Source organism: Urocitellus parryii, chromosome 3, assembly GCF_045843805.1.
Source record: "Urocitellus parryii isolate mUroPar1 chromosome 3, mUroPar1.hap1, whole genome shotgun sequence".
In the NCBI taxonomy this organism is placed as follows: domain Eukaryota; kingdom Metazoa; phylum Chordata; class Mammalia; order Rodentia; family Sciuridae; genus Urocitellus; species Urocitellus parryii.
Genome location: NC_135533.1, coordinates 117,256,234 through 117,278,313, shown reverse-complemented (window position 1 = coordinate 117,278,313; position 22,080 = coordinate 117,256,234). Strand labels below are relative to the sequence as shown.

The 22,080-nt window shown below is 36.7% G+C and overlaps 2 protein-coding genes across 2 annotated transcripts in view; one reads left to right on the top strand and one right to left on the bottom strand.

Annotated features, from left to right (window-relative positions):
- Pisd (phosphatidylserine decarboxylase) overlaps positions 1-10,281 on the top strand; it is a 114,911-nt gene extending 104,630 nt beyond the window's left edge. The window contains exon 8 of the mRNA XM_077796038.1: positions 10,194-10,281. Coding sequence (XP_077652164.1) covers positions 10,194-10,259 — 66 coding nt within the window. The 3' untranslated portion in view covers positions 10,260-10,281. The remainder of the gene's footprint in view (positions 1-10,193) is intronic.
- The window catches only part of Sfi1 (SFI1 centrin binding protein), an 81,592-nt gene that overhangs the window by 45,980 nt on the left and 13,532 nt on the right, over positions 1-22,080 (bottom strand). The window contains exons 4-7 of the mRNA XM_026408899.2: positions 15,111-15,284; positions 11,310-11,381; positions 8,037-8,147; positions 5,939-6,033 (exon numbers count right to left, since the gene is read on the bottom strand). Coding sequence (XP_026264684.2) covers positions 5,939-6,033; positions 8,037-8,147; positions 11,310-11,381; positions 15,111-15,284 — 452 coding nt within the window. The remainder of the gene's footprint in view (positions 1-5,938; positions 6,034-8,036; positions 8,148-11,309; positions 11,382-15,110; positions 15,285-22,080) is intronic.

The following is a 22,080-nucleotide window of genomic DNA, read 5'->3' as shown; positions in this document are numbered from 1 at the left end:
GCACAAAGCTCTAGTCCCAGTTACTAAGGAGGCTGAGCAAGAGGATTCTTTGCATCCAGGAGATTTAGGCCAGCCTAGGCAACATAGCAAGACTCCATCTTATTTAAAAGAAAGAAAAAAAAAAAAAAAACAGAAGAAGAAGGTTTTATCTGTTTGGGAAACAGAGTATAAAGGACAATTAATGATCATGAAGGAAAGACAAATTTATTACAAATAGGAGATGCAAGGGCTCACAGTTCTCCTAGTAAATTCCACTTCCATTATGAAAACCATCACTAATGAAGTAAATTTTTTTTTGCTTTATGGAACATAATGGAGAAAATAAAATTACTAGTTTTTGAACATTCTCCAAAATGTGGCCAGGAATACTAAAGATATATTGTATATTTCAAATCAAAATATGAAGGAGATTTTAACATCTCTCTTCCTTGTGCTCATCCCAGACCTCAGGATTCAGCATACTTGGGGTAATGAGGACTAGTATGGTACTGAGGTCTAGAGTCTGGGCTCAAGTAAGATAAGCAGGATTTCTTAAAATTTTATTTGGGGGGTGGTGTCCTGGGGATTGAAAGTGCCCAGTAGCACTCTACCACTGAGCTATATCCTCAGCTCTTTCTACTTTTTATTTGAGAAAGAGTCTCACTAAGTTCCTTAGGACCTTGCTAAGTTGATAAGGTGGGCCTTGAACTTTCCATCTTCCTGCAACAGATTCCCAAACTGCTGGAATACAGGTGTGCACCACTGTGCCCAACTAAAGATGGGTTTCATTACTGATTTTTTTCAATACTGATTTTTTTCATTTATAGGCTAAGTAACCTATAAATGTTCCTCATCTGTAAAATGATGTTCTCTTACAGGTATGTCTATAAATCATACATGAGATAATTCATGAAAAATGTATCTATTTTCTAGACATATAACACAGGAATCTGCATTAACTGTCTCTGCCATGATTTGGATATATGTGACAATGTGACCATAATTCTCCTTAAGGCCTGAAAGTACTTGTAAACTTTTTACACAATAGTGAATAGTACTTCAGATATCTACGGACATGGCCTGAAAGAACACATAAGTCAGAAATAATTTTTTTCTCTTAAAAATTCAAGTGACTTTTCCCTTCTGTTCCACAATACATAGATAACATTTATGAGACAGGACATATTCTGGGCCACAAATCAAACCTTAAAATTAAAAGGACTGAAATCATACTGTATCTTATTCTCTAATTCATAATGGAATAAATTAGAAATTCTTAACAAAAGGATACGATACCCAAATATTAGGAAATTAAGCATTCTTTTAAATAATCTATGGGGCCTACGCCTCTTCCCAGCAACTTGGTGGCTGAGGCAAGAGGGTTACAGATCCAGGCCAGTCTGGGCAACTCAGTGAGATTGTGTCTCAAAATAAAAACTAAAAAAGACTGGGAATATAGGACAATAGTAGAGTGCCTCTGGGATCAATCCCCAGTACAAAAAAAGGAGGAAAAAAAAAAAAAAAGGAAAAATCATAAGTGGAATTAGAATTTTTTTTAACTGAATGAAAACAGAAATATAACATTAAATTTTGCATGATGCAGTTAAAACACTTTAAGGGAACTTTATTTGTAGCACTAAATGCTTATCTTAGAAAAAAAATGTAATGTCTTAAATCAATAACCTCAATTTACATTCTAAGAAACTAGAAAAAGAAGACCAAATTAAAACCAAAGCTTACATGAGTATATGATATGTCAAAATACATTCTACTGTCACGTTTAACTAAAAAGAACAAATAAAAAAATCATAATGGTCAAAAATAAAGACTGAAGACATAAATTACCAACATCAAGAATTAAAAAAAGGGTTTGACTATAGATTCTGTAACACACTGAAGTTATTATAATGAAATATTCCATGCCCATAAATTTGATAACATATTTGAAAAACATATTCCTTGAAAACTCACTCAAAAAATAACCAAAATAACCTAACATGTATTTATAAACTTGAACTCAAAGTTTAATATCCTTCAACAAAGAAAATGCCAGGACTAGAGGATTTCATCAGATAATTTTACTGAAAATTTAAGGAACAAATAAAACCAATTCTGCAAATCTCTGTCAGAAAATAGATGAGGCTGAAATACTTTCCAAAACATTTTGTGAGGCCTGTATTACCCAGCATTAACCAAAACCAGACAAAAACATATGACAAAAGAAAACAACAGAGTAACATCCCACATGAACACAGAAGCAAAAATCTTCAAAGAAATCTGAAATAGTGGCACATTTCTATAATCCCAGCGGCCTGGGAGGCTGAGACAGGAGGATTCCTAGTTCAAAGCCAGTCTCAAGTCTCAGCAACTTAGCAAGGCCCTAAACAACTTTGTGAGATATTATTCCAAAATAAAAAATAAAAAGGGATATTGATATGGCTCAATGGTTAAGTGCCCCCTGGGTTTAATGCCTGGTACCAAAAAAAAAAAAAAAAAAAAAAATTAGAAATTGAACCCAGTAAGATATAAAGAGTAAAAGTACTCTGAGTTGATTCAAAAAATCAAAAATCACTCTAAATAATTCATCATAGTATTGAACTAAAAAAAGAATAGAACTGAGCACTACCTGTAATCACAGCTTCCTAGGGAGGCTGAAGCAAAAGGATTACTTGAGCCCAAGAGTTTAAATTCAGAAACATAGTAAGATCTGTGTCTCTAAAAAAAAGATATATTATCATGGCAATTGATACAGAAAAACTATCAAGTCAGCAAAAAATACTTAGAACAAGGGAGCTTCCTTCACCTGATGAAGAACATCTACAAAAACCTATCATAGGGCTGGGGATGTGGCTCAAGCGGTAGCGCGCTCGCCTGGCATGCGTGCGGCCCGGGTTCGATCCTCAGCACCACATACCAACGAAGATGTTGTGTCCGCCGAGAACTAAAAAATAAATATTAAAAAAAAATTCTCTCTCTCTCTCTCTCTCCTCTCTCACTCTCTCTTAAAAAAAAAAAAAAAAAAAAAAAAAACCTATCATAATACTTAATGGTTAAAGACTGAATAATTTTCCCTTAAAATCAGGAACAAGTTATCCTCCTGTCTCAAACCTCTTCCCAGTAGCTGCACTAGAGTTATGCACCACTATACCCAGACTAGAATACATACATTTTTTTAAAACCCTGAAAATTGAACAAGAACTCAAACAACCCAATTTAAAAGAACAAAAACCTGGGCATGGTAGCACATGTCTAGTACCAGAGGTTCAGGAACCTGAGCCAGGAGGATCTAAAGTTCAAAGCCAGCCTCAGCAATTTAGCAAGACCTTGTCTCAAAATACAAAAATAAAAAGGGCTAGAGATGTGGCTCAAGAGTTAAGCACTGCTGGGTTCAATCCCCAGTACCAAAGAAAAGATTTTTATTTTTTCTATTTTTTTGGAGTTGTAGATGGACAGCATGCCTTTATTTTTATGCAGTGCTAAGCGTTGAACCCAGTGCCTCACATGTTCTAGGCAAGACCTCTGATACTGAGCTACAGCCCCAGCCCAGAATAAAAGATCTTGAACAGACACTTCACCAAAAGAGAGATATTGCAAATAAGAACATAAGCAAAGGAAAAGATACTCAACATCATTACTCATTAAGGAAATTCAAACTAAAGCCACAATGTGACATCTGTACTGACCTATCAATACAGTTAAAAATTTTTTTCAGATAGCAACAGTAAGAGCTAGTGAGGATATAGAAGAAGTAGAATCTTCAAAAATTGCTGATGGAAATACAAATGGTACCATCACTTTGGTAAAATACAATTATGGCATCTGCCAGTAAATGGATGGAACTGGAGACTATCAAGCTAAGTGAAATAAGCCAATCTCAAAAAACCAAAAGTTCTGATATGGGGATGCCGATTCACAATAGGGGCAGGGAGGGAGAAGAGGAGGTTCACCAGATTGGACAGGCAGTATGGGAGGAAAGGAGGGAGGATGAGAATGAGAAAGATAGTAGAATGAAGTTATACTTCAAGTATATATAATATGTCCAAATACATTCTACTGTCATGTATAACTAAAATAATGATAAAAATAAATACATAAAAATAAATAAATAAGTAAAACAGGCCTGGAGCTGGGCATGATGTTACAAGCCTATAATTCTATCTACCTGGGAGGCCTCACAAAAGGATTAAAAATTCAAGCCTAGTCTAGACAATTTGGTGAAACCATATCTCAATTTTTTTTTTTAAAAAGGGCTAAATGTGTACATCAGTGGTATATTATTGTGAGTTCTATCTTCAGTACCACCTAAAAAAAAAGGAAAAAACAAAAACCTGATACTTTGGTTTCTCTTCAGATCACATAAATCTTTCACCTTTTGAAATGGGCTTGAAAATGGTTGGGCACAGTGGCAGATACCTGTAATCCCAGCTGGTATAAATAAGTTGCTGAGGCTGACCTCAAACTTGTGATTCTCCTGCCTCAGCCTCCTGAGTAACTAGGATTATACGAAAGTGCCAACATGCCTAGACCAAATGAACTATTATGCAAGAGAGTGATATGATATTTTCTGTGTCTTACCATGCTTTAGTTATGCACACAATGAGAAGAGGGAGAAAATAAGTGCAAGGAAATGACTGAAAAGATACACATAACATTCTGTAGAAAAGATGAGGATTACTCTCAGGCAGTGGCAAAGAAAAAAGACTACAAGTGACACCACAGAGGACTATCATACAATATTAGATAACTGATGATTTGAGGCATAAGAAATGAACAGGCTATTCCTAAAAAAGGCTTCTCACTTAGGAAAAGTAGAAAGAAAAGCAAGTCTACACGGTAAGGGAGTTGACAAGTACTTGTGACATGCAGGGTGAGTTTGAAGTACATGCAGGAGAGTCATATGGAATGCATATAAGGCAGTAGCTAATGAAGGTTACATAATCATTTTGAAACCCTGTGCCTTTTTCCCTTGGACTCTTCAGATGGGTTTCTGTGTAGAGAATCAGATGTAACTGCGTTACTATTACTGTCCTTGATGGAGTCTGCCTGCAAACGGGATATTCTGTCAAGGTATAGATAGTTAACAGCGGACATGCTTGAAAACGAGGTGTCTGCTGTCCTTGGGAGGGCCTACTTGCAAACGAGAGTCTCCTTCAAGGTTTAGATAAGGTAACAGCGGACATGCTTGAAAACGAGGTGTCTGCTGTACTTGGGAGGACTTGCCTGCAAACGGGACATTCTGCCAAGTGGGCTAGGAGGGCGCTGAGAAAAATTTTATTATCTGTTCTTAACAAAGAGCAGAGCTCAACATAGTCCGGGCCGAGAATAGATTAGCCATGAGAAGCGGGTCACTTCTGATTAGAAAGTAAAACTTCTGTATGCTATGTTTAATTAGCTGAAAGACCTGATTTATTGATGTTGGAAGGCTGCCTTCTTTGTTCACAATACTATAAAAAGATTGCTTGTACACAATAAAGGACTTTTTTTCTGCTGCTGCTTCGCTTGCTCTGCTTCTTCTTTCTTTTCCCATGCTGACCTGCAAGTGAATTACTGCAACATTTCTGGACTCTACTTATGGAGGAACCAGAAAAGAAGCAGCACTCAACTAATCACTGGATCACTAAGAAGCAACCTGGGCAAAACAGTTCAGAAATGAGCAGTATATGGCTCTTCTCAAATATCTGGCAAATTGATACATGGCAGCCAAATAGACTGCAGCCCCAAGTGCCAGGACACACAAATTCTCATTAAATGAGTCTTAAGTGTATAAACCATGCCATATGGAGAAAATCAGAGATGTGATCATATACCCCAGAGATTATGCATTCTGAAAAATGTGAAATGGAATCTTCCCTTTAATCTTGAGTTATTCTTGCTTCCAGACAATCTGTTTATCCCTCTCAAGAGCTCCTGTGAAAGTAAATGTGGGCATCTACTTTACACATGTGGTTCCTTTTCTCACCATGATCCGAGGCTCTAATGTACTTGTTCTTCATCTCCTGCTGCTGATGCACATAGATCTTCCAGTACTGGAACATTAGGTTGTACAAGTAATATCTGAGGAATCAGAAAAACAAATGATATATGGCATTGATTCTTTTTCTTTCTTTCTTTCTTTTTTGGTACTGAAACCAGAGGAGATTTAGAAGTAAGCTACATCCCCAGCCCTTTTTATTTTAATTTTAAGACAGATTGCCCAGCATTATGTAAAATTGTGGATGTGTAACCACGTGATTCTGCAATCTGCATTTGGGGTAAAATTGGGAGTTCATAACCCACTTCAATCTAATGTATGAAATATGATATGTCAAGAGCTTTGTAATGTTGTGAACAACCAATAAAAAAAAATTAAAAAAAAAAAAAAAAAAGACAGATTGCCCAGATTGGCCTTGAACTTGAGATTCCCTTGAAACAGCCTCCCAAGTTGCTGGGATCACAGGTATGAAACACTGCACTGGTATGCAACACTAATGGCTTTTTAAGACAAAACAACTCTTAATCCAACACACCCATCTGTTCTATACTCAGAACATGGAATATAGAACAAAAAACCTATCAGCACCTAAGCAAAAATTCCATTTCCTATAATCACAGAGAAATTTATCCTCCTTGAAAATAGGAGGATAAATTATATAGAGAAAGATTCAGTCTCTATACCTTAAAATGTCACTGAAGAAGAAAAGCTTGACTTCTCCGAGAATAACTTCACTTTCAACATGCACAAAGCCATGACATTTGGAAGGACACTCATATCATTCTAATCATCCACACTGAAAAACATTACTTCTCCTTGTCACTGCAATATGGTCAATGGAGCTTTTTCCTTTTTCTTCTCCTTTATATAGACATCACACATCTTAACACTTTTATCCCTCCATAATTTCACTACCCCAATTCTAAAGCTTGATTTCAAATTTAAGTGTAGGCTTTTAGAACTACTGAAAATCAATCTCTCTCTCTCTCTCTCTCTCTCTTTCTCTCTCAGTACCAGGGATTAAACACAGGGGCACTCAACCACTGAGCCACATACCCAGCCCATTTTATATTTTATTTAGTGTAGGGTATTTTTAAGTTGGCTAAGGCCTCACTAACTTGCTAAGACTGACTTTGACCTTTAAGCCTCTTGCCTCAGCTTCCCAAGCTACTGGCATTACAGGCATGCACCACCATGCCAGGACCTCAATGGATCTATTTTTAATCTGAAATAGTCAGAAGTCCTATCCCAACTAAAAGTGACTATAATGACAGTCAATATCATCTTAAAGACATAACGTATATATACTTTTTTAAAAAAGAAAAGATCTAAAAAAATGTGTATTTGATCTAATTCACAAGTTTTACTTTATCCCCTTCATCTCAGGGAATGTGAATGTGAACATCAAGGATTAAGAATGTTTACTGGCTGGGATATGGCTCAGTTGGTAGAGTGCTTTCCTTGCATGCACAAGGCCCTGTGTTCAATCCCCAACACAACAACAACAACAAAAAATGTTTACTTTCTATTTCCATTTTCCTTTTTTTTTCTTAATGTTCTATATTGGGCATATATTTTCTCCCATAATCAACATGAATTACAACAATATTTTTTAAATAACAGAATACTCTCAGAAATTATACAGAAGTGAGAATCAGTGAGAAACCCCATTCAAATCATTAGCATGACCAATATACAATGGTTATTAGGAGTGTGTATGCATATGTATATACACATGCAAGTGCACGCATACATGCTTGGGTTTAATTTAGGACTTCAAATTGCTTACTCTAAAAATGATTTGAAGAAAACCAGAAAGCAATCTAACTTTACTCCTTTTGACCAAAAACATGCCAAAAGGAATCTGACAATATGTCAAATCTATATATTAAAATGTGTAAAATTGGGGGCTGAGGTTGTGGCTCAGCAGCAGAGCACTCACTGAGCACGTGCAAGGCCCTGGGTTCAATCCTCAGCACCACATAAAAATAAATTAATCAAATGAAAGTATTGCATCCAACTACAACTAAAAATAAATTTTTAAAAAAAATGTGTAAAACTGAAGTAATGTGACACAAAATCTGACCTGTAGTGACAGTCAGCTCGAACACAGAGTTTCCATTCTCGATGCAAAACCCACCACTCTTCTTTCCATTCTTCAAAGACTTTCCGTAGTAGTCTCTGCTCATAGTAAAACCTTGGGCCATGAAAAACATGAGAGAGTTAGACAAGATGAAGTTGGAGCTAGCATGTATTCCAAAATCAGTTTCTTATTACTCTAGCCTTCTTAAAGAAGAGTAAACACCAAAATAAATTAAAAATAGACATTTAACTTTTTCAAATAAAAAACTTAAAACTACTTAAGCAAGAAATGAAGATTAAAAACTTATAGATCTTACTGATTAAAGATGCTAAAGTAAAATTAAAATCTTAATTTTAATAAATGAATTTGAGAATTATTTCAAATTAATTCATCAGACTAAAAAAATATTTTTTGTTCCCACAATGTGGTAATTACAATTCATTTATATGCTAAGGAGATTAATGTTTTAAAACAAGAAAATGCCTAATGGTATCCCCAATATTTAACAGGAACATAGGTGACAAAGTAAATGAAACCTGTTCAAGGGAGTTATAAAAACATAAGAGAGGTAAGAGAAAATGAAGAGAGGGAAAAGGTAATAAGAAAACAAATAAGGGCTGGGGATGCGGCTCAAGCGGTAGCGCGCTCGCCTGGCATGCGCGCGGCCGGGGTTCGATCCTCAGCACCACATACAAAACAAAGATGTTGTGTCCGCTGATGATTAAAAAATAAATATTAAAAAATTCTCTCTCTCTCCCCCCCCCTCACTCTCTTTAAAAAAATAATAAAGAGTCAAGATTCTTATTAAAAAAATAATAAAATAAAACTTAGGAACCACCTGCACATGGTACAATGAACACAACCATCTACCTTCTTCCCTTCCCAAAACACCACTAAAATAATAGCAAATACATTTAAAAAGGCAGATACTCACAGAAAATAGGACAGAAGATGACAGATAAGATGTCAACAAAGTTTATGTAATTAATGAAAAAGTAGGTAGGCAAGTGGCAACTGAGTTACCAAATCAGAAAAGGCAGAGAACTGAAATGTCATAGGACTAAGAGGCACCTGGAAGGAAGGAGCCAGGATTATATGAAGAGAGGATTATAACAGAAGTTGTTAGGTTCCTAGGTCTTGTTCACCCAAGTCAAGACTCAGTTTCTCTCTGGAGAGGCTGAACCAGAGAAGCACCAGATTCTAGACTACTAGGCAAAGCTCTGGAGACATTCCCTAAACTGAGAGTTGACATAATAAACAATGAAACTCTACTCCCTTTCCCTGCGTGCAGCCATGCTCCCACTTAAGTCCATCCCATATCAGCAGGAATTCAGAGGATTCATCTACTCTGGGGAAAACTGATCTTAATCTAGGAAAAAGGCCTTCAGAGATGCTGACAGTTGAAAGTTCCCCAGTGAAATCTCCTAAATTCTGCCTCCAAAGCCTGAGGAAACCCTGGATTTATAAGTACAAACACATAAAACCAATTAGCTTTTTAAAATCTCTTAAATATGAACATACTTAGAGAACAAATATTTCCATTCTCTCATTTAAGTTTCAGAAATTGAGGCCCATATCCAGGTGTGGTGGTATAGGCCTGTAATCTCATTAATTCTGAAAGCTGAGGCAAGAGGATTTCAAGTTTGAGGCCTGCATCAGCAACTTATGGAGGCCCTAAACAATTTAGCAAGACCCCATTTCAAAAAATAATAATAATAAAAATTTAAAAACACAAATTGAGGCCCAAAACTATACCTTATCCTCAGATCAGACAATGAGGGTCAGGGATGGAATCAAAACTCAGGTCTCCTAAATTCTAGTTCAATATTTTGTTCTCTATAACCCGTACCACTCAAGAGAAAAGAAACGAAAAAGAGCATGTGAACGTTTTAAAGCTATAACCATAGTATGGTAGTACTGGCTGTCACTGGCTAAACCAATATGAACCACCAAGCCCCTACATCTTCACTAGTATACCCTACAAAGGGTGGAACAATTTTCATTCCCAACCTCCTCTATAGCTAAAGATAGTCCATGACAAAGCTCTGGCCAATGAGGCAGAAACAGAATGCAGCCAGGGACTTCTGGAAGGTTTTTTTTCTTTTTTCCTGATAAAAGACAGATCAAAATGACAACACTATTTGTCCTTCCTTCCTATAGGACCCTGGAACAGTCATCCTGCAACTATGCAATGTTACCTGTGAGGACAAAGTGCCAATATGTTAAGGACAGTCAGCTACAAGTATAATAAAAGTTGAGTACTTGCATTTTTTTTTTTTTTTTTTTTGAGAGCGGGATTGAACCCATGGGCACTCGATCACTGAGCCACATCCCCGGCCCAATTTTTATTTTGAGACAGGGTTTAAGTTGCTTAGGGTATCACTAATTTGATGAGGCTGGACCTGAACTTGTGATCCTCCTGCCTTAGCCTCCCAAGTTGCTGGAATTACGGGCGTGTACCACCACGCCCAGCTAAAAGTTGAATCTTTGATGGTATCCTTGAACAGCTAAACCAATACCAGTAACTGCCAATTCCAAATTGCTTGTGAAAAAAAGCAAATCTCAATTTGCTTAATAAGACACTTTAAGTCAGACTCGCAGAGTCAAAAGCATTCTCAATGGCTGCCAATTCTCCCTCTGAAACACACCCTATATATGGGCCCCTTCTCCCCACCCCCACTGCCTTCTGCTCAGTGTTCCAGACTCTGTGATTCCTCTTATACCTCATTCTTCCCACTGCAGTTAAATTGACTGTAAGCAAAAATCGTAGCAGTGGGTGGTGGCAATTTATGCAAAGAACAGTATATGTATATTATAAACATGTGTAGTGTACATATATAATCATACACACACACACGTATGTGTATAATGTATAGCATATGACAGGAGATCACTCTTCATTAAAATTTCACTTCTCTTGCCCATGCCAGGTTTTTCCTCAGATTCTTCCCAAGATCAAGTTCATCTGTCAGTCTCACCAATGCCCTAAATGAGCTCTTCTCCTTAGCTTTTTTTTTTTTCCCAGAAAGGTAACAGCCATCCTAGTTCATTTTGTTCACCTAGTTCACTCCTTTATGCATTTATCCAGTCAACTAATATGCATGAGTTACCCTCACATCACATGCTTATATTAGGTAATATTCCAGCTCCAGGAGGCTGGGGAGGCACGGTGGAAGAATGTAGTAATATATGACATAATAAAGTATGTAGAAACTAGTATGAAGTTAAAACCTAGACTGAGTTCAACAGAAATGTGTTATTCTGAGCTAACACTACCTGGCTTTAGAGGGAAATACTCTTCCAAAAGTCATTCGAATCCACAAGTACAAGAATTTTCTGGTCACACATCTGAAAAAAGGAAAGAAAAGACATGTATATGTTATAACTGTTTGGTTAATGAGAGGAAACCTTTAAGGTCCCAGGAGAAGGGACACTAATATGACTCAAAGGGAATATCATAGCTAATCTTGCATCAAACAGAACATAGGAGACAAATTTATAAAGCTAAAGTCTAGATTTTTTTATTGGTACATAACTAATTAAACAAAATGTAGTTTCTTTGTGGCATTTTGGTATATGCATAAAACATAAATTTAATCAGTTTCACTCCCCAATACTTCCCCTTATGTCCTCCCCATTCTTGATCATCTTTTATCCTATGGGGCTCTTTTCTTTCCTGATATCCTCCTCCCTCCCCCTTCTTTTCCCACTAGCTTGTACATATGAGATACAACATAAGAGTATTTGTCTCTTCTAAGTCTGGCTTCTGACTTATTTCACCTAATATGATGCACTCCAGTTCCACCTACTTTTCTGAAAATAATTTTGTTTCTATTAAGGCTGAATAAAACTCCATTGATTATATATACCACATTTTGTTAATCCACTTGTCTGTGGATGGATACCTAAGCTGATGACATAATTTGTCTAAAGATGTTGCGCATTTGTATTATTATTGACCATTGTACTTTGTCTTTTGAAAAAAGTGTTCAGTTGTTCAGTTCATTTGCCCATTTACTGAATGTGTTTCTTGTCTCTTGGTGTTATATATATATATATTTATTTCTGGATATTAATCCTCTGTCAGAAGAGAAGCTGAAAAAGATATGCTCCATTCTATGAGTTCTCTCTTCATGCTACTGTTTCTTTTGCTGTGCAGAAGCTTTTTAATTTGATGCGTTCCCATTTATTGACACTTGCTATTATTTCCTGAGCTACAGGAGTCCTATTTAGGAAGTCACCACCTGGATCTATATATGGATGTATTTCTCCTATGTTTTCTTCTAATAGTTGCAAAGTTACTGGTCTTATGCCTAGATCTTTAATCCACTTTGAGTTGACTTTTGTACAGGGTGAGAGATAAGAATCTAGTTTCATTCTTCTAAATATGGATATCCAGTTTTCCTTGCACCGTCAAAGAGACTATTCTATGACATATCTTTTTGGCATCTTTGTAAAAAATTAAATGTCTGTGGATATGTGGGTTTGTCTTCTCTTCTATTCCATTGGTTTATGTGTCTGTTTTTATGCCAGTACCGTGCTGTTTTTGTTACTATGGCTCTATAGTATAATTTGAAACTGGGCATTGTGATGCCTCCAGCTTCTCCCTTTTTTGCACAGGATTGCTTTGGCTATTCTGGGTCTTCTGTTTTTCCATATGAATTTTAGGGTTTTCCCTAGTTCTCTGAAGAATATCATTGCTATTTTGATGGGGATTGCACTAAACCTATAGACCATTCTTGGAAATATGTCCATTTTCATAATATTAATTCTGCCTATTCATGAGCACAGGAGATGGTCCCATCTTCTAATGTCTTCTTCGATTTAATTTTTCAGTGTTGTGTAATGTTCCTTACAGAGGTCTTTCACTCCCTAGGTTAGATTTATTCCTAGGTATTTTTTTGTTGAAGCTCTTGTAAATGGAATGTTTTCCTGCTTTCTTTCTCAGTAGATTCATTATTGGAATATACAAAAGCTATCAATTTTTTTTTTTTTTTTCAAAAGCACGAGGTGGTTTATTGGGACACAGGCGCCTGCGGGTGCCCAGCAGAACCTCAGCCGGAGCTTTGGTGAACTGGCACACCGGGCTTGGGGATACAGAGATTTTTATAGGGTTTGGGACAGGTTTCGCGCGCGGGAAGCAACAGGTTTCTTATTGGTTTGTTTAAATCTAGCATATATGCCACCTAGGGGGTACAGGTCTGCATTCCAAAAACCACAGGTCTGCATTCTATTCTTTCTGTTCCTGCTTATCTGTTCCGGTTTATTCATTCAAGCCTCAGGATGCGGGTGCTCTGTTCTTCAACAGGTTGTCCGGAAAGCATGCCTGGCGCCTGAACCTGTTTATGGCCTGCCTGATATCTTGGTTTCATATCTTGGCCTTAGGTAACTGGGCTAACTGGGCTACGGTCTTTCATTCCCCCCTTTTTCTTTATCATGGATAGAATCTTATATCCATTGTCCTGTGTTTTCCCTGAGTCATTCCCAGCATGGCCTCCATTTTAGATTTCACTCAATATTAGACCCCAATTTATCTAACTACACTGACTACCTAACTTTAAATCTGGCTTCATTCCCAAAAGCTATCAATTTTTGTATGTTGATTTTGTATCCTGCCAATTTGCTGAATTTTTTTTTAATCAGCTCTAGAAGTCTTCTAATGGATATCCAGTTTTCCTTGCACCGTCAAAGAGGCTATTCTATGACATATCTTTTTGGCATCTTTGTCAAAAATGAAAAAAAAAAAAAAGTCTTCTAATGGAACCTTTAGAGTCTTCTAAATATAGGATAATAACTCAAGCAGATTATTTTTAAAAAACACTTTGATTATAATGTATTTTGCCAATGAAGAAATGAAGACTTCAAAGTTGAAGAAAAGTCATAATTGTTTTGTTCATATTATCCTTCTTCCCTAAAATGCCTAACAAATGTACACTTATCCTGGACTTTCCCTAGCTCAAACAAAGTGAGGAGCTAGGTACTCTCAGCACTCTGTTCAAATGCCTTGTGTAATATTATTCCACATCACAGCAATCAGCTCAGAGTATGTCTGTCATTCCCTCAGCAATTGGAGCCCTTGAGAGCAGGGACTGTACCTTATAGTAATCCTAGTAGCTAGTGGAATGCCTCTACAGACATAACAAAAGTTGGTCTGGAACACGCTTCCTCCTTTATCTTATTCCTTTTTGAAAAAACAATATTAATTTATATTAGTTATTGATGGACCTTTATTTATTTGTTTACATGTGGTGCTGAGAATCAAACCCAATGCCTCATATGCTAGGCAAGTGCTCTACCACTGAGCCACAGCCACAGCCCTGACATATTCTTACATTATTCTTCAAGACTCAGCTTAAACTCTGCTTCTCCAGAAAGTCTCTGCTGGCTTTACTAATGTGGTTATTCTTGCCATGTGTGCCTTCTCTGCTCATAGTTCTTATCACATTTTATTGTTATGGCTTAACCTGATTTTAAACTTTTATAAGTTCAGGTTTTGGAATATAGCATAACACCTGGCAGAGTAGGCACTTAGTAAATTTTTGTTGAATGAATAAATGATGCCTTTAATACCTAACAAAGAATAGCAGAAAATGAGCTGGGCACAGTGGTATACACCTGTAAGCCCAGGAGCTCAGGACACTGAGGCAGAAAGATTGCAGGTTTGAGGCCAGCCTCAGCTTAGCGAGACTATAAGCAACCTAGTAAGAACCTGTGTCAAAATGAAAGGGGTTGGTGATGTAGCTCAGTGGTTAAGAACCCCTGGGTTCAATCCCTGGTACCAAAAAAAAAAAAAAACCTGCAGAAAATAATCATTCTTCATGGGCCATATTTAGATTTTTTTTCTTGAAGAATCATAACATACTTTGTGGTCCACAATTGGAGAACATGACTGAAAACAATGACAGATGTTATGCTGCACATTTCTAAATATCCTTTTTACTGAACATTTCAATAGGAAGAGCAGGCATCACGTTCTCCAACTAATTGACATAGAAAAATAAAAATCATTCCCTCACTTCAGCAAAGAAGGAAGAACTAGTGAGAAGTCCCTATAGGGAAGTGACTACTCAAGCACACCTGATGTGGAGTTCTCTCAAGCGGCCCCGTCGGGTCCAAGACTGTGAGGCATGATACTGTACTGGCCGACTAGTTCCAGGCAACTCTCTCTGGATCCCAGAGAAGGCAGAAGACTTTTTGACGGATAGTGCCTTTGGAGAATAAGGCTTTTTAATTGAACCATCCCTAAGAGACCTTAAATTTGAGAAATACAGAAGAGAAAAAAATTATCACTGTACATTTTTTAAAATAGAAGCAAAATTAAATAGTAAATTCACTGAGACTAATTACAATGACTCAAGAACAATAAGCTTCCACATCTCCAACAGAAGTAACTGGAAACCAGCCAGGCACAGAACTGCATGCCTGTAATCCTAGCAACTCAGAAGGCTAAGGCAGGATTATCACAAGTTCAAGACCAACCTCAACAACTTAGCAAGACCCTGTCTTAAAATAAAAAATTAAAAAAGGGCTGGGGATATAATTGACTGGTAAAATGTCCCTGGGTTCCACCCCCAGTATAAAAAAAGAAATATTTGGCAAGCACTGGAGGTTGGTACTCCTGGTTGGGCTCTAGGCAAGAAATACAAAACATAATATTACACTAGAGTAATTAGGTCTAACACACTTTTTAGGAAAAATTTCCAGATAATATCAAATATGAAACCACATACTTTTAATAAACACTAATTTTTTTGGGGGGAGGCAGTGCTAGGAACTGAACTCAAGGTGTTTTGCCACTAAGCTACATCCTCAATACACATATATACACACATACACACATACATACTTCTGTGTGTATGTATATATATATAAATATATGTACATATACACACAAACATATACACACACATGTATTTTTTTTTGTAACAGGGATTGAACCCAGAGATGCTTTATCAATGAGCTACATTTCCAGTCCTTTTTATTTTTTGATATAAGGTTTTACTAAGTTGCTTAGGGCCTTGCTAAACTGCTAAGCTAGCTTCAAACTTGCAATACTCCTGCCTCAGTCTCCTAAGTTGCTGGAATTACAGGCTTGCATGGCGCCAAGCTATTATTTTATATTTTTGAGATAGGATCTTACTAAATTGCCAAAGATGTCCTTAAACTTGCGGATCTTCCCACCTCGGCTTCCCAAGGTATATATGCCACTGTGCCCAGTCAAATTTCTAACGTTTAATCCTGTCTGAAAAACATTAAGGAATCAAATAAGGCAGGGATTGGAATTGTGTTGTGTTTGATTGGAATTGGAGATATCGGCATGACCCTGTGATTTTAAAAAAAAAAGAAAAACATGTCAAAACTCTGCCCATAGGAAATACCTAGAAGCAATGATAATACATTAACAATGAGCATACCTAGAGACCAAATATAATTTTTTTTCCAAATTTTTTTAGTTGATATGGACACAATACCTACCTTCCTTCCTTCCTTCCTTCCTTCCTTCCTTCCTTCCTTCCTTCCTATGTGATCTAGGGATCGAACGCAGTGACTTACACATGCTAAGCAAGCACTCTACCTCTGAGCCACAACCCCAGCCCCCAAATATTATTTCTAAAATACCACTCTCTACTAGAAGGACCCCAAAGCTCCTTTGAGAAATGGCCAATTTCCAGGTCTGGAGCAAGGAAAATGAAGATGAGAATGGAATCTTATTTGGTCCAAAAATAAGGAAGTATTCAAAGAATGATGGAAAGCTGGATACAGTGGTGCACACCGGTGATCCTAGTTACTAGGAAGACTGAGGTAGGAAGATCCCAAGCTCACAGCCAGCCTCAGCAACTTAGTAAAATTCTGTCTTAAAATAAAAATAAAAAAGGAGTGGGGATGTAACTCAGTGGTAGAGCATCCCTGAGTTCAATCCCCAGTACTCCCCAAAACAAAAAACAGAAACAAGTAAACAATGATGGAAAAATATCAAAAGGACACAGGAGCCAGCCTGAAAGACCACTGGCCAAATCTGGAACAATCTGAAAAGTAACGGATTAAAAACCAATTAATAAAATTGGAATCCATAAGTTAATACTGATATAAATAAATAAATACATGGGGTAGAATAGAAAACTATGCAGACTAATAGAAGGAAGGAGATAATTAGAAAATCATCATCTTGGAACCATCATACTAATAACTGACTTACAGAAGAATCATCAATGGATGCAAAAACAAGTTGGTGGCAGTTTTATAAGGAATACAATATTAACAGTCTCAAAAAAAAAAAAACAAAAAAACCTCTAGCTGGTCTTCCTGTTGTGCACCTGTAATCCCAGCTACAAGGCAAAGGATCAAAACCAGCCTGGGCTACACAGAAAGACCTTGTCTCAAAAAAAAAAAAAAAAAAAAAAAAAGATAGATGCATAATGTGAATAATGAATAATAATGAAGAGACACTAAAGAAATCCAATTTTAAAAATACAAAGAAACTCAATATGAAAAATATCCTCAAAAGGTAAGTGGTCCAGAGCTGGACACGGTGGCACATACCTATAATCCTAGTAGCTCTGGAGGCTGAGGCAGAAGGATTGTGAGTTCAAAGCCAGCCTCAGCAACTTAGCAAGGCTCTAGCAACTTCGCAAGACCTTATCTCGAAAAAAAATATTTTAAAAAAACAGATTAAGGATGTGGCTCAGGAATTAAGTGCCCCTGGGTTCAATCCCGGGTACCAAACAAACAAATAAATAAATAAATAAAAAGTAAGTAGTCTAGGCCAGGCATGGTTGATGGCACCTGTCTAAAGTCCCAGGGATTCAGGAGCCTTGTCTTAAAAAAAAAAAAAAAAGGTAAGAGTTCCAAACTCTTCAAAAACCTCCAGATCATGAAAGATAAGGAAAAATTAAGAAAGAATTCCAAACTGAAGGAGACTCATATATTGAAGATTAATTTCACTACACATATCATTTTGGTTTTTTTCAGTCTCTCTTTCTGTTGCTGTGGTAAAATAATAGAGAAAATAAATATTAAGGATGAAAAGATTTATTTGTCTCATGGGATAATTTGGTGCCATTATCCCAGCTAATGGCACTATGAGGTGGTGAAATTTTAGGAGGTATTGCCTACGTGAAGAAAGTTAGGTCAACTTTGTACCTTTGAAGGTTACATTGCGAACCCGGCCCCTTCCTCTTATTGTCTCTTGTTGCAATGAGGTAAGCAGCTTTGCTCCCCAACATATTGCCCCACCATGATGTTCTGCTTTACCATAGACCAAAAAAGTCAATGGAGCCAACTGATTATGGCCTGAAACCATGAGCCAAAGTAAATCTTTCACCTTTAAAATTGTTTTTCTCAAGTATTTTGCTACAGCAACAGAAGCAAAGACTAAAAAATCAAAATGCCATGCGTAGTCCTGGTTTGGATCCAGAATCAGAAAGGTTTTCTCACATTTGGTTGTTTAATTTTCCATAAGTAACATGACTGGAACAACCAACCACAAGTTACTCTCAAATGAGGTATGTGTGTATTTATTTTTAATTCTCATTAGTCACAGTACTTATTGGTCTCACTTCAGAAACTAGCAATTGCTAAATAACTGCTTTTAAGAGAAATATAGAATACATAAATATAGAAATACAGAATTCCCTATATGTGCCCTGTAAATAGTATATATTTGAAAAATTACTAAGTTATAGTGGCACATACCTGTAATCCCAGCCACTTGGGAAGTTGAAGAAGATTTCAAGTTGAAGGTCACCCTCAGCAACTTAATAAAGCCCTAAGCAACTTAGCGAGACCCTGCTTCAAAAATAAAAAGGACTTGCTAGGTGTGGTGGCGCAAGCCTGTAATCCCAGCTGCTCGGGAGGCTGAAGCAGGAGGACTGTGAGTTCAAAGCTAACCTTGGCAAAAAGCAAGGTGCTTGGGGCTGGGGATGTGGCTCAAGTGGTAGCACGCTCGTCTGGCATGCGTGGGGCGCTGGGTTCGATCCTCAGCATCACATAAAAGTAAAATAAAGATGTTGTGTCCACCGAAAACTAAAGAAAATAAATAAATATTAAAAAATTCTGTCTCTCTCTCTTTAAAAAAAAAAAAAAAAGGTGTTAAGCAACTCAGTAAGACCCTGTCTCTAAATAAAATACAAAATAGGGCTTGGGGATGTGGCTCAGTGGTTGAGTGCCCCTGAGTTCAATCCCCAGTAACCAAATAAATAAATAGCTAGATAAATAAATAAATAAATAAATAAGGACTGGGGATGTGACCCAGTGTCTTCCACCCCTGGGTTCAATTCCCACTACCAAAAAATAAAAATAAAAAAAGTAAAGTAAGGTAGGCAGTCAGGCGGTGGTGAGTGCTAAGGCCAGAGGATCACTTGAGCCCAGGAGTTCAATAAGCAAGAGCCTATCTCAGAAGGAAAACAAAACAAAAGGTAGAAGCATTATTCACAATATCCAAAAAGAAGAAACCCAAATGCCCATAAACGGATAAACAAAATACAGTACAGGCACACGATGGAATATAATTCAACCATAAAAGAAGAATAAAGGGCTAGGAATGCATCTCAGTGGTAGACGCTGGCCTTAACATGTAGGAGGCCCTGGTTCAATTCCCAGGACTAGCTGGAGATATAGCTCAGTTGACAGAGTGCTTGCCTAGCATGTTCAAGGCCCCGAGTTCAATCCCCAGCACCACCAAAAAAAAAAAAAAAATCCCAGGACTAGAAAAAAATAGAATGAAAACATTGATACATATTACAGCCTCAGTGAACCCCCAGATGAGTGAAATAAGCCAGACACAAAAAGATGAATATTGCATGGATCCATCTGTATGAGGTACATAGAATAAAGAAATTCATAGAAATAGAAAGTAGAGCCAGGTATGGTGGCACACACCTGTACTCCCAGCAGCTTGGGAGGCTAAAGCAGAAGATCAAAAATTCAAAGACAGCCTCAGCAAAACAAAGTGCTAAGCAACTTAGTGAGACCCTGTCTCTAAATAAAATACAAAATAGGACTGGGGATGTGGCTCAGTGGTCAAATACTCCTGAGTTCAATCCCTGGCACCTCATCCCCCGCAAAAAAAAAAAAAAGAAACAGAAAGTAGAATAGACTGTACTGGGGCTAAGAGAAGAGAGGAATGGGGAGTTGTTATTTAAAGTATACAGGCTTTCTTTTCAGTATGAAGAAAAAGTTGTGGAAATGCATATTGGCAATGGTTATACAATATTGTGAAAAATATCAAGGCACTGTTTACTTAAAAATGATTAAAATGGCAAAATTTATGTTATACGTAGTTTATCATAAAATTTTTTTAAAAATCTCTAGAAAAAAGTGAGGTAGGAGATTTGAGAAAAAAATAAAATAGCTAGCAGTAATAAGTCAGGAAGGAAATAAAGTTAAAATGTTGTAGATTCCTATATTGTCTGAGAGGAAAGTAAGAATAATAATATTGACTTTTGAAAGGGTAAAGAGTAGGGCTGGAAATGTGGCTCAGCAGTAGAGTACTTGCCTAGCATGCATAATGCCTTTGAGGTTTTTCTATTGGTTGTGGAGATGGGGGTTATATTTTTTTTTATTTTAGTACTGGGGATTAAACCCAGCAGGACTTTATCACTGAGATATATCTCTAGTCCTTTTTATTTTGAAAGAGTTCTCACCAAGTTGCTTAGGGCCTCACAAAATTGCTGAGGCTGGCTTCAAACTTGTGATCCTCCTGCCTCAGCCTTCTGAGTCACTGGGATTAAAGGCCCATGGCACCACACCTGACAGGAGTTGTTTCAATGTCTAAAGTAGCCACTGAAAGAACAGAAAAAGAGCATGTAACTTCTACACTAATAAGAAAGTGGGAATATAAAAAAATATTTAACCCAAAAGTAGATAAGAAAGGAAATAACAAATAGAAAGTGCCAAATCAGGCTTTAAATTTAAACCCACAATTTCTTTAAACATAAATAACTTAGAAGACCCAATTAAAGATAAAGATTGCAAGAGTATATTTAAGAAGAATTTAACTATGGAATGTTTACAACAGACAATACAGAATTCTAAAACAAGCATACCTAAAAGAAATCTGGGTACAGTGGAGTGGCTCAGGAGGCTCAAACAGGAGGATTGCAAGTTCAAAGCCAGCCTCAACAATTTAGCAATGCCTTAAGGAACTCAGTGACACACTGTCTCAAAATTTTTTTAAAAAGGAGGGGTGGGGGGGAGCTGGAGATGTAGTTCAGTGGTAAAGTACCCCGAGGTTAAATTACCAGAACCAAAAAAAAGAAAAAAAAAGTTACTGGATGAAGAAAATAATCATCATTCAAATAAAGACCAAACAAGATATTTTAATATAAGAAAAAGTTTTTTTGGCAAATAGCATTACTAGAAATAAAAATAGTCTCTGCCTACTGTTGAATTCACTAGCAAATTAACAATTATATATTTACATGCATCTAACTGTACTGTCTCAAAATACAAAAAGCTAAAAATTAACTGAATTATAAAAACTAGGCAAATCATCATTCATATTGGGAGATCTTAGATTTAATAATAATTTATAAAACAAGCACACAAAAAATTATTTTAATAATAATTAACATAATTATTAAAAATCCCCTAGTCTGAGAGTACAGCAGAGATAAAGAGCTTAGCATGTATGAGGACCTGCGTTGGAGCACTAGCATCACTAACAGAAAAATAAAAAAATAAAATTTCCTGATAGTTGAACATTGATAATCATATCAGAGTTTGGTTCTGCCCTTTGCTTCTATAGTTATTCTGTGCCCTCCCCACAAGGGGGAAAAAAATTCAAATGAATCCAATTTAACCTCTACATTCAATTACCAATTTACAGAAAAATACAGAGGACACAAGTATATTAAAATATTATGTCAAAAAAGAACTCAAATATTATGTATAACTGAAATGCACTAATAAAAACAAAACTAAAAAAAAAACCTCACAATATATATATTAGAAAACTAAATCCAACAATGTATACAAGCAATATACCATATAAACACCATGAACAAGTGGGGTTTATCCCAGGAATACAAATCTGGTTTAATTTCCCCCC